Source organism: Salvelinus fontinalis, unplaced genomic scaffold (assembly GCF_029448725.1).
Source record: "Salvelinus fontinalis isolate EN_2023a unplaced genomic scaffold, ASM2944872v1 scaffold_0525, whole genome shotgun sequence".
Lineage (NCBI taxonomy): Eukaryota > Metazoa > Chordata > Actinopteri > Salmoniformes > Salmonidae > Salvelinus > Salvelinus fontinalis.
The window spans coordinates 119684-133480 of record NW_026600734.1 but is presented as its reverse complement, the minus strand read 5'-3'; the positions used below and the strand labels follow the sequence as shown (position 1 = coordinate 133480).

General features: G+C 40.2%; 1 protein-coding gene and 1 long non-coding RNA gene across 3 annotated transcripts; both read right to left on the bottom strand.

The window, feature by feature from the left end:
- Nucleotides 1-635: 635 nt before the first annotated feature.
- On the bottom strand, nt 636-13791 carry LOC129846402 (zinc finger protein 180-like; the record flags this gene model as incomplete). The annotated part of the gene is made up of 2 exons (XM_055914332.1): nt 636-4768; nt 13407-13791. Coding segments are annotated over 2 exons (939 nt in total), but the record flags the coding sequence as incomplete, so codon positions are not given.
- Nucleotides 7241-8802, bottom strand: LOC129846403 (uncharacterized). 2 transcript variants are annotated; one of them, XR_008758251.1, is made up of 2 exons: nt 8222-8802; nt 7241-8032 (listed from the first exon to the last, which is right to left on the bottom strand). It is a non-coding gene; the product is annotated as an uncharacterized LOC129846403 (long non-coding RNA). The 2 variants fall into 2 exon arrangements; XR_008758250.1 differs by having other exon boundaries at nt 8242-8802.
- Nucleotides 13792-13797: the final 6 nt, after the last annotated feature.

The window sequence follows — 13797 nt, the reverse complement described above, 5'->3', positions numbered from 1 at the left end:
TACTAGACTTTTATATAAACTACACTTTGCATGTTTCGCTCACCTCTTTTTTTAAAAACTAGGTTTGAGGGCATTTACCCAGGTCGTCAGGAGCCAGGTCATTTACCCAGGTCGTCAGGAGCCAGGTCATTTACCCAGGTCGTCAGGAGCCAGGTCATTTACCCAGGTCGTCAGGAGCCAGGTCATTTACCCAGGTCGTCAGGAGCCAGGTCATTTACCCAGGTCGTCAGGAGCCAGGTCATTTACCCAGGTCGTCAGGAGCCAGGTCATTTACCCAGGTCATCAGGAGCCAGGTCATTTACCAAGGTCGTCAGGAACCATGTCATTTACCCAGGTCGTCAGGAGCCAGGTCGTCAGGAGCCAGGTCATTTACCCAGGTCATCAGGAGCCAGGTCATTTACCCAGGTCGTCAGGAGCCAGGTCATCAGGAGCCAGGTCATTTACTCAGGTCGTCAGGAGCCAGGTCATCAGGAGCGGTCACCAAGTGAAGATTCACATCCCCATCGCCAAATGTGGTGGTTAACTTCTTTAATATCAAATGAGGAGAGAAACTTACCACACAAGTCAGAGTTATTCTTAAACTAAATCTTTATTCACTTATTAATAAGGGAGCAGGTAAATACAACGTACACATATAAAGTGAATCAATTGAATGCTCTACGATAATAATGGCTGGTCAACCCACAGGACGAAAGTACAAAGGTCTTTTATAGCCAAGATACACCCCTTTCAACCTACATAACGAACAACAGACGTATAGAACGGGTCACAAGGTTAAGATTTGTATGAAAGATACCTATAATTCTCAGCAGACAGTATCTACTGTAAAAACAGTCCTCTTTGTGTAGAGACCAGGGTCTGGCCCTGGGGTCATCTCTCCCTGGTACCATATAGAACAGAAACATTAACTCATGCTCTGGAATGTGGTCTCTTTAGCTTTTATCACCCAAAAGACATTGTAAATCTCCTGTCAGTGTTTTCTCCCAGAGGCCCATCCTCAGTAGAACACAGACAATAGTTCTAAGAGCCTTCTATTCTGTTGCATAAAACAACCATTTGATCCAATAAAAGTATTATAACATAATGTTGCAGTTTTGCTCTGTGTCCACTGAAAGTTGACTAGTAACAACAACTGGGACCTAAAAGACACCCACCATGAGACCCACTAAATCTGCCCAAGAGGCAAACAAAAGAAAAAACCCACACCAAACTTAAAGACAGGAAGCAAACCAAAAAGGTGGAGCAACTAAAGGTGTTGACTCTCCACATCTATCAAGACAACTGGAGCACTGGGCCAGACACTCTTAAATAGAACCTGGACCAGCTCAGGTGAAACACCTTCCCACTAACGAGATGGACAAGCCAGCACAGGTGTAACACATACTGACTAACGAGGTGACACCAATCAGTGCACCCTACGTGCTAACGAGCTATACGTGCTAAAGTCCAACCTCAAAACATAAATGGAAAAACCAAAGCCTGTAACACCTTCCCCCCTGTAGACAACAAATATATCCTATATTTTCGTTGGACATGTTTGCTCACCCCCAACAGAAAACAACTTCATTTCACATAATCAACTACAATGCTTCTACAATATAAACATGGTGTCTACTGGCTGTCAACAATTAAAAACAAGAAAAAACACATATTTCTAAATTATAATATACAATAGTATTATTTTTTAAATCCTTTTTCTTTCAAAAGAATCCTAAAACCCACTCACTTCTAGAACTCTCGTCCCCTTGGAACGAGCTATTGTGATCCATGGCAACGCACTGGCTAAACGCAAAACTTGTTGACTGCCCACCCTTAAGACATTCAGCAACCAACTCCTGCAATATCCGTGGTAACTTTCCACCTTACTTCTCTCTCTCTTTTCAGGGTTCACTCAATAGGCATGTTGTTGGATCGGGCCCAGTCCCCAATGTCATGCATTTGGGTTAGCACATCTGAGAATGAACCCTGATATTCTAAAAGCAGGGCAACATTGTCAATATAATTGTACCCAAAAATGGTCAGCTGGTTGCATAAATAATTATGATTACTAAATGTTACATAAATTGTAAATATGAAAATCAAAACCAAATGTACACCCCTTTGTTAATATGTATTGGCAATACTTCACTTAATGGTGAGGCATGGAAAAATAAAACTTATCTTTTGTCAGGCTGGATGTTTGAAATATGAGGTGATTTGAGTCATGCTTCTTCAGTAGTGGAATAAAGACAATTAGCATTTGAATGTTGTCAAGAAATACTGGAGTGATGTCAGATTGTTAATAAAATTGATTATAGACCAAATTATTATACTGCTTTCATGTGTGTATATACACAAACATCTGCAACAATTATCATATTACATGTATTTTTTTAAACAAGCAGCTTTTTCAACTTGTAGAAAACAGCTAGCTACATTTTGAAGTGCTGCATTTTGATTAAAGTGGGTCACCAACGCAGTAAGTGTAACACAGCTCTTTTTTTGTTTGTCACTTTTTGTTAAATAATACTCTTTCAATTCAGAGCCTAGATTTCCCCTGAGGCTAATATCCATATTATGCTGCAATCAATTGAACAGGTCAAACGATAAGGTAGTACATCATTAAAATACTCCTTCTACAATGTTAAAACATTCTATATTGTGACATCATTAAAAACTTCTTCTGGCTGCAAGGGAAAGTGTTGAGTAGCCAGTGAAATCGTGCCCATTTCAAACGGCCTCCTACTCAATTATTGCTCGTACAATATGGATATTATTATTAATATTGGATAGAAAACACTCTCTAGTTTCTAAAAACGTTTGAATTATTTCTCTGAGTGAAACAGAAATCCTTCTGCAGCACCTTTTCCTGACCAGGAAGTGAAATGTCAGAAATCTATGCTCTGTTCAACCTCATGCCTATACATGGGCGTGTGACGTAGGAGTCTACAAACACTTCCTACGCCTTCCCCTGGTTGTCAAGATGCAGTGAGAGAAGAAATTTCGTGTCTACCTTGGTCTGAGGTGGAATAAAAGATCTTTGTTTGACGTGACCGTCCATATCCTGTTTCTGGAGCGCGCGAAAGAGGACACGGATATGGCTTATGTTTAGCTGTGGTTATGAAAGACGAACATCTCCGTCTTAGATTTGATTTGATACATGTCCCCATATCATCGTAACGTATGTTTTTTCAATATAGTTTAATCGGATTATTGAAACTTTTTTGGGAGTTTTGCCGTGTTCCGTTTTCTAACTTTGTTGACTTTGGAGTAATCCGTGTCACTTGGCAAGTGCCAATGCTAAGTGAAGAGGGAAATTTGCCATTCTGAATCCAAACAACGACTCATCTGGACAGAGGACACCTTGTTCAACATTCTAATGAAAGATCAGCAAAAGTAAGAGACAATTTATGATGTTATTTCATATATCTGTCGTGCATGTTGACTGGTCGTGGGCGCCCAAGTTTTTCTTGCTATTGCTGCTATGCTAATATCACGCTACATTTTGTTTGCGCTGTAAAACATTTAATAAATCGGAAATTGTCTAGAATCACAAGATGCCTGTCTTTCAATTGCTGTACACTATGTATTTTCAGAAATGTTTTATGATGAGTAATTAGGTATTTGACGTTGGTGTCTGTAAATATTATGGCTGCTTTCGGTGCAATTTCTGATTGTAGCTGAAATGTAAACTATGAATTATACCTGAAATATGCAAAAATTTAGAAAAAAAACATATGCTATACAATAAATATGTTATCAGATTGTCATCTGATGAGGTTGTTTCTTGGTTAGTGGCTATTTTTATCTTTATTTGGCCGAATTTGTGATAGCACCTGATGGAGTAAAAAACTGATGGAGTAAGAAAAGTGGTGTCTTTTGCTAACGTGGTTAGCTAATAGATTTACATATTGTGTCTTCCCTGTAAAACATTTTAAAAATCGGACATGTTGGCTTGATTCACAAGATGTGCACCTTTCATCTGGTGTCTTGGACTTGTTAATGTGTGAAAGTTAAATATTTAAAAAAAAATATCTTTTGAATTTCGCACCCTGCACTTTGAGCTGGATGTTGTCATAAGTGTACCGACGTCGGGCTGCACCCCTAACAGGTTAAAATACTCCTACTACAATGTTAAAACATTCTACATTGTGACATCATTAAAATACTCCTACTACAATGTTAAAACATACTACATTGTGACATTATTTCATTGATATCATGAAACAACTTCTTCATGTATGTATTTTCTGATGTTTGATCAGACACCTTTTATCAGAGTATCTCTTCCCACATTGATCACAGCTATGAGGTTTCTCTCCTGTGTGTGTTCTCTGGTGTGAAGTCAGCTGGCTAGATGAAGGAAACCTCTTCTCACAATGATTACAACTATAAGGTTTCTCTCCTGTGTGTGTTCTCTGGTGTCGAATCAGATGGCTTGATGTAGTAAAACTCATCCCACATTGATCACAGCTATAAGGTTTCTCTCCTGTGTGTGTTCTCTGGTGTGAAGTCAGCTGGCTAGATGTAGGAAAACTCTTCCCACATTGATCACAGATATAAGGCTTCTCTCCTGTGTGTATTCTCTGGTGTACAGTCAGATAGCAAGATGTAGTAAAACTCTTCTCACATTGATCACAGCTATAAGGTTTCTCTCCTGTGTGTGTTCTCTGGTGTCGAATCAGATGGCTTGATGTAGTAAAACTCATCCCACATTGATCACAGCTATAAGGTTTCTCTCCTGTGTGTGTTCTCTGGTGTATTTTAAGTTCTGATGAAGATGTGCAACCTTTCCCACAGTCAGAGCAGCAATGAGATTTCTTCCCTGTGGGTCTCTGCTGGTGTTCTGATCTGGAGAGACTCTTCTCTGCCTCGTCAGCATCATGAGGTTGTTGAGGCTCCCCAGAGGATCCACGATAGTCATGTCTCTCTCCTGTGTGAACAACAAGTCAGACAGATGGTTTAAGGCCCACAACAGCAGAAATCCACTGTAAAAGGTGATGTGTAGCCATGATGTTGTACAAACAATGACTTCTGTAATGAATGTTCATTATTTGACATTTGTCTTAAGATTGTCAAGTGAACAACAATAGTCATATAACGTGTAAGGTAACTTATTTGAAAAGTCATTACTGCATTACATTGCATTGCTCAACATTTGTCATAATTATTTAAAGCAGTTCATTTGTATCCGCTCTCTCGTTGGACTTCGGCTGCATATTTCCCACCATTTTCTTAAAATCTGAAAACGTTGAAGCCACGCCCATTTCCTATAGAATTGCATTATGGGCCCTAAAGTATTACAAAAAGTCACAATAAGGATGTAGCAATTGCAAATAAAACCAAACATCAGTTGAACAACTGCAGAGTTTGTGCCTTTGTTTTTAAGACAGTACTTACTAGTGTTAATCAGGGCCCGTTCATCGTTAGAACCATTGGATGCCTTAAGATGCGTTTGGGAAACCGAGCCCAGATATCCAGTTTCCTCATCTTCATCCTCCCCTTCCTCCAATGTGACAGTCATCTCCCCCTCCTCCTCTTTCACTCCAAAAACAAAATCTTCCTCTTTCTCCTCCTCTTTCACTGTAACATCCTCCTCCTCTTTCACTCTGAACGCATCTTCCTCTTCTTTCACTGAAACGTCTTTCTCTTCTTTTTTCACTGTAACATCCTCCCCCTCTTTCACTCTGAACGCATCTCCCTCTTCTTTCACTGAAACGTATTTCTCTTCTTTTTTCACTGTAACAGCCTCACCGTCTACCTGTTTTTGTATTTTGACATCCTCTTTCTCCTCTTTCACGACAATGTTTAGCCACATAACCTCTTTCTTCGTCCAGCAGATCTCCTCTTCTTTAGGAGAGTAGCTTAGTGACCGCATGGTCGGGGATGTTAGCTAGGCTAATGCTAACTTAACCAGCCCGCTAACTGACTAATAACTACAACACCGTAAATGTGAAATTAAATCGACAACTAACTAGACGACAGACGAGGGTTTAAAACACAGTGGCTAATATACACTAAAGCGTCTAAAGAGCTTTATTGGTTCGTATATTTTGTCTAGCAAGCTACGGAGGTGGCTGACTGTCTGTTGCTGCTGTTGATAAAAGCGTTCCGTCCACTAGATTATACGTCACGGTAGCAGCATTGCCTTAAAGTCGCAGACCGCCATCTGCTGACTGGAGTGGGTTAAGTAGTTAAGAAAAACGCATATTTTATTTTCAGACAGAAAGTTAAAGGATAGGAGTCAGGGACGTCAATAGAACTAAAATATTAATTACCCCCCCCCCCCCCCCTAAATAAATCAATATCAGTCAATATATTTTTTCTGTGATTTCTTTTTTTTTGTCAACCGTTTCATCGCATCTTAAACTTCTTACGGGGACGGCACTAGGGCCGGGGGAGACTGCTGCTTCACTAGTGACTGTTAGACTTTCTTCAGCAAAGATCCCTGAAAGAAATACTTCGAGAGAGGGGTACCACTACAAAGAACTGAACTGGATCAAAGATGGCGGACAAAAATACTAGGAGAGAGGGGAACCCCTACACAGAACTGGATCAAAGATGGCGGACAGAAATACTAGGAGAGAGGGGTACCACTACACAGAACTGATCTGAATCAAAGATGGCGGACAGAAATACTAGGATGGAAGCAAATGTAAGGGATTATAACGTCATAACTAATCACGCAAAAACATGTACAGTTGACAGGAATGTTAGTTCATGTAGAGACAAACGATTATGCATTTTTTAAATCATAGTTCATTTACGAAAATCGTGATTTAGCCAGCTAGCTGGCTAGCTTTATGGGTGTTGTGACATGGGTATGAAATTGTAATTCTGGTTGTTTTAGGGACTCCTGAAACAACCAGCAAACCAGGCTGTCGTTTTGGGAAACAGTGGGTGTAAAGAATCTAGCTAGCTGAAGAATTTACAGCAAATTGAATGTACAATTTTGTAAGCTTTCCTTGCTGATATTTACCATGCAGATAGATGAAATAACGTAGCTAGCTATGTTCTTGCTTATTGTGCAGTGGATGATTAAAATACCTCTATGCCTATGGATGTGTAGCTAGCTATCTAGCCGATCTGTGTATGGACCCAAACGTTTGGTATACATATTAGTCCAGAACCTAGCTATGAACCTCAGCTATCATAGCCAGTTGTATCAACTTCAAAACAGCCTGAATGACATTAATGAAGCCTATGGATTGAGTAGAATATAATATCATGTTGTACCAAGGATGCAAGTCGTATATACATGTAGTTATTACCATGCATGAGATCCCCACATTGTAGCCTGTACATTTAATATATTCACTGATCATGTACTCTACCTTGGCAAATAAAGGTGCAGTTTAGGTATGAATGTCTTTGAGATGATTATTCAGTCATATCCAATACCAGGAGTATCAAATTCCAGTCTTTGAATGACACTGTGTCTGCATGTATGAATTACAATTATACACTTCAACAGTGTTTATCAATCTTGGTCCTGGGACATCAATGGTTACACATTGTAACTAATAGACTAGAAACAGGATTTAACTAGTTAATTCATATATACAGAAATATAATGTTAAAAACCAGAACACTACACTTCCTATGCATCATGTAAATACTCCAACACCGGTTCATCTCAACATCTAATGCCCTTCATCTGCATTGATCTGATAAACACAGGATAGGTGGAGTATTTCATCACATTACACTTCATTTCAACCAGTAGAGAATGTGAAACGCTTTATTGAAAAGCTCATTATCCAAGTGTTATAAATACAAGTTCAATCTGTCCTTCAATCTGTTGTGAATTATAAAAACAGAGGAAGAAAGAGGAGGTGGAGAGAGAGGTGTAAAAGACAGAAAGGGAAAGAGGTAAGCACATAGGAGCAGGGAAGGCAGCACATGATTAATGAATCACAGTGCTACATAAATATTCTCTCAGTTCATCACCATTACATAATAGTGTCTCTAGTCGGCCCAAAGGTTATCTTAAAAGCAGGTGAGGTGGCGATGATGGGACTGGGGGTTGGCATCCTCTCACATCAAAACATATCTGCAGACGAGAGAGAGATGGAGAGAGAGAGCATGTTTAAGCCTTGTGTTTTTATTTTTTATTCTAACATTGTTAGTCATCAATCAGGAGGTGAAATGCAAAACTGACCTGGGATCATTAACTCTGGGACACTGCACCTCTGTCTGTATTTCAATGTAAAGCATTTCTTTAATAATACTTCCTGTTGACCTGACCAAGTGACCTCTCACCTCTGATCATGCTGTGTCCTCTATGTAGCCAGTTCAGATGCAGGAGGGGTTCACCGACACAGCTGATATAACCTAGAGGACTTAGGGAGAAGGGGAGAGAGGGATGAAGTGGAGGAGAGAGACTGTTATTGAGAAAATAAGGTAGTTAAAGCCACAGTGTTCAACAGGAATCTGTGTGTGGCCTCACCTGGTGTCCACACCACACTAAGTGGCTGCAGAGTACTTTATGCTGAAAAACATGAACGAACACACAAGGACAAACAATATAGCGTAGTTATAGAAATAATGAAGTGTCTTACTATTCTCCATGGTTGGCCCTCTTGCCTATTCTTTGAAGGTGGAAGGAGCCACAGTTAAAGGGAGAGAAACTGTGAATTGAACAACTGCAGTTGACATAGCTAAGTAAATGGAAGAATACTCTTATTGCAATGTGAATGGCTCTTAAAAGAGCCTTTGGTTGTGCATAGTGTAGTCTATGGTGTTGCCAGGGAACAGCACCCTCTTTGAAGAGCCTTTGGTTGTGCATAGTGTAGTCTATGGTGTTGCCAGGGAACAGCACCCTCTGAAGAAGTAGGAGGTGAAGATCTCCCGAACACGGATTGCCTCTCTTGCTGCGTTGTTGGACCCCATCCTTGAAACATCCTGCAGAGCAGCAGACTCCTCCTCTGGGACACGGCGGCGAGCTGCAGATCCCCTCCTGGTCCTCGTGTTCATCCTCATGAAGTTACGCAGGACACATGTAGCCTTCACACACCTGAATTCCTCCAGGAGGCAGTCCCAGATGACCCTGGTCACCCAACCTTGCAGTGCCCTACACGGTACCTGTAGGCAATCGTTTTGAAGGAATCTCCTGTTACAAGGTATCTGTAGGAATATGGAAGACAATGTCATTATTAGACTGTTACATCACCAGGTCATTGTGGATTACTAAAGTATAATATCCCTGATAACAAATCATGATAACATTGGATTGATAGATGCATGGGCACACATATGTACATGTGTAGCATGTGACAATAACAGGATCATATCAAGGATGGCATCACAAATGAATACATAAATACCACTTGAAGCTTGATAGTTGATCATTTGAATCAGCCGTGCAGTGCTGAGGCAAAAACAACAATGTGCCTCTGAGTCCCCAGGACTGAGAACCACTGCTCTTCATTGGGACCTCTTCATATGTAGACTGGCTTTCATAGAGCTCTTTATCTGAGGACAGAAAACCTCACAAGAAACAGGCTTCATTATAGTCAAATTACACCACACTGAATATTATGTTATTATTATCTCCGTCCTCACTTCTAGGGACAGGAACTACACAAAAGTACCTCCCCTATCCAGAATAGCCTCCTCTCTCCCTGACAGTTGGGGCTGCTATCCTTTCACCCTCCTCCATGGCTATTAGCTAGCTACCTACAAATGCATTTGGAGTTTGTTTTTTACAGTGATAAATAGACATTAGGCTAATATGAAGCTAAGTAGCTGGTGATATTTAATTCACTTCAATCAATCAATCACGTTTATTTTATATAGCCCTTCGTACATCAGCTAATATCTCGAAGTGCAGTACAGAAACCCAGCCTAAAACCCCAAACAGCAAGCAATGCAGGTGTAGAAGCACTTAGCTATCTATCTATCTCTACAGAGTGTGAAGTTGGCTAGATAGCTAGCTATCTATACAGAATGTGAAGTTGGCTAGATAGCTAGCTATCTATCTATACAGTATTTTGCTAGCCAACTAGCTAGCTCATTTAGCAGCTCATTTGAGTTAGCCTGCACTGTAGCTAGTTAGCTAATAATACATCGTTGTTTTTACATTTTCCAAATCTATTTACATACTTGAATAGTTTTCACCAGCCACGTGGACAACTGGAAACAGGGCAGCAAAGTTTGTCCCCAGAGCGTTTTAGAGGATATTACTATTGAACTATGTACCCTTTTAATAACCAGACCTTCATACAAACTTGCTCTGGTCTGAATTCTTGACGGAGTCACAACGGGCGGCCTAAGCGGCATCTAGTCCATCTGCTGACTGGACGCAGTTCAGTAAAATGTAGATTTTATTTTCAAACAAAAAGTTAAAGTGTAACAACACAGTGTGGTTAAAGACTTAGTAACTGAGTTGTAGTCACGATCTGGTTACCAACAAGTACAAACAGTTATGTTTTTGTTTAAATGTACAAAATTAAAATTACAAATTTACATTTTAAATGTTTTCGTATTACTCAAGTATTACAATTGTTTTTTTTAGGGGTGTAGGGTGGAAGCTGTCTCTGCGTAACAGGGAATTCCTGTCCGTCGGCTTCCTGTATAGGTCTGTGCTAAAACCAACCCCCTCCCTCTTAATCAAAATGTCCAGATAACTTGTTTCATGCGCATCAAAGGTGAGGGTGAATTTCAGATGGTCACTGCTTGTATTGATGAAGGAGTGGAATCGATGAAGTTCCTCTGCTGTCCCCTGGAATAGAAGGAACACGTCATCAATGAAGACTTTTATTGTGGTCCCGTGTGGCTCAGTTGGTAGAGCATGGCGCTTGCAACGCCAGGGTTGTGGGTTGAATTCCCACGGGGGGACCAGGGTTGAATTCCCACGGGGGGACCAGGATGAATATGTATGAACTTTCAAATTTGTAAGTCGTTCTGGATAAGCGCGTCTGCTAAATGACTTAAATGTAAATGTTTTACAGAGCCTGATGAGGTGCTAGAATGGATTGTTAGGGCTGACAATCACATTCTTCTCTAACAACCCCACATACAGATAGGTATAATTAGATGCTATTTGCTAAACTACAATGACCATAATGCACTGCGTGTCTACTTGTCTTGTCTATTTATTTTACACCTGCTATGTAACAGAGACAGAAGAATGCACAATGGTCAACGCTATCTGGAATCCTTGGGACATCCCTACCCTAAACCCTAACCAAAACCATTTTAAATGTCAACTTCAACAGGTTAGGGATGTCCCAAATATGTATCTCTACCTGAAAATACATGATCTAAGTGATTGATAGTTGGTATTCAGCAATCATTAAGCCTTATTTACTTTAATGAACTACTAAAATAGTGATTTTGTCAGACAGCATTGACAGCAGCTCTACACTTTATTGACTGACTGATCCATTCATCCTTACATCCCTCCTCAGCCTTCCTCTCCTCTGAAGACCCAGTGAGGGTGGAGCTCAGTCAGAGAGCTGTTGAGGGACTGGTTAGGAAGAACACTTCTACAGCCAGAGAGGTGAGAGGTCACACATGGTTTAGATGGTAAATATTTATGTCCCCTTAGTGGTTCATCACGTCAGCAAAAGGGAATATTTTCCATAATACATGTATATTTACATTAGTGCAAATTGTCCGCTGATATTGGTGTAATTTCTCACTCCTTTTGGCTGTATGAAAGTTAATTTCCCCTCAGGCACACACATTTGTTCTTTGCTATTATGAAGGTCATTTGTGTAGAATGTACTTTTCCCCACTCATTCATCACATCTCTTTACATTGCTTATGCATATTTGGTGGCCTGACTGCATCCAGACTATGTCAAAGGCCCATCCTGGTAGATCTGAACCTAATGCAGCTTGGAGTGATCAGATGACAGAAGTCACATTTAGGTGCCAGGTGTAACTGAGGCCATAGATGCTCCATATCCATTACTTTGAGTGTTTTATATAATATGACTAAATATGTTTCTGTGTTGCAGGGGCAGTCAAGAAATGGAACGGCAAGGCCACAGAACATGACATAAGCAGAGCTGTGGGAGACCACCTCAAGCCCCTGGTAGAGCCGGGGGTGGTGTTTACCACTCCACCAGGCCTTCAGCAGGCTGGAAAAGTGATACTGTTTTTCATACTAAGAGGGACCAAGAGTCTGTTGATTGGTCATTGGGTTAATTTGTTGAAATCAAATCAAGCTTTATTTATACAGCACAATATTATTTAGTACACAACAAACAGAAGACTAACAACTGAAAGACTAATGAACATTCTAAGGAAATACCATTGATTAAAATATTAATTGGATGCAATATCCAACCCAAAATATAAGCTTGTTTTTTAGGAGGGGCTCTGAAAGACACTATGGGGGTGTCCACTGAAAGTTGACTAGTAACAACAACTGGGACCTAAAAGACACCCACCATGAGTCCCACTAAATCTGCCCAAGAAGAGAAAAACTAAAGAAAAACCCACATCAAACTTAAAGACAGGAAGTCCCAGTCCCCAATGTCATGCTCTAGTACATTTGGGTTGGCACATCTGAGAATGAACCCTGATATTCTAAAAGAAGGGCAACAATGTCAATATAATTATACCCGAAAATTGTCAGTTGATTGCATAAATAATTATGATTACTAAATGTTACATGAATTGGAAATATGAAATATCAAAACCAAATGTCTGTTCATATGTATTGTATAGAACATAAAGTAATATGTATAAATCACTGATATCGATTAGGGGGGAAATCAGGTTGTACATGATGTTGAAACAAACACAACTAAAAAAACACATGGAAATGGGAGATGTATTTTAGCTCACTGGTTAGAGGACAACCTGCAGAAGACAGTCAGCTACATTTTGGAGTGATGCATTTAAATGTAGTGGTCGCTAAACAAAGGAACACAACACTTATTTGTCATCACTCAACGATATCATGTTGAAATCAATTGTGCCGAGAGGAGGGAGATGAGGTTGCACGTCCTGCTAAAACTAACAGCTCAAAAACCACACAGAATCTGGGAATAATGTGTACATCCCTGGTTAGAGGACAACTTGTAGAAAACAGCTCGCAACATTTTGAAGTGTTGCATTTTGATTCAAGTGGGTCACACCACACGGTAAGTGTAACACAGCTCTTTTTGTGTTCGTCACTTTTTGTTAAATCACATAAATAGTACTCTTTCAATTCAGAGCCTGGATTTTTCCTGAGGATAATATCCATATTACGCTGAAATCAATTGAATGGGGCAAACGTTTAGGGTTCTACATTGTGACATCATTAAAATACTCCTACTACAATGTTAAAACATTCTACCTTGTAACATAATTTCATTGATATCACGAAATAACTCCTTTGATCAGAGATCTTTATCTCTTGTCAGCTATACGATTTCTCTCCTGTGTGTGTTCTCTGGTGTGAAGTCAGATGGCCAGATGTAGTAAAACTCTTCCCACATTGACCACAGTTATAAGGTTTCTCCCCTGTGTGTGTTCTCTGGTGTGATATAAGGCTGGTTGACTGAGTAAAACTCTTCCCACATTGACCACAGCTATAAGGTTTCTCTCCTGTGTGTGTTCTCTGGTGTAATGTCAGCTGGCCAGATGTAGTAAAACTCTTCCCACATTGATCACAGCTATATGGTTTCTCTCCTGTGTGTATTCTCTGGTGTAGAGTCAGAGTGCTAGATTGACCAAAACTCTTCCCACATTGATCACAGCTATAAGATTTCTCTCCTGTGTGTGTTCTCTGGTGTACAGTCAGATTGCTAGATCCAGTAAAACTCTTCCCACATTGATCACAGCTATAAGATTTCTCTCCTGTGTGTATTCTCTGGTG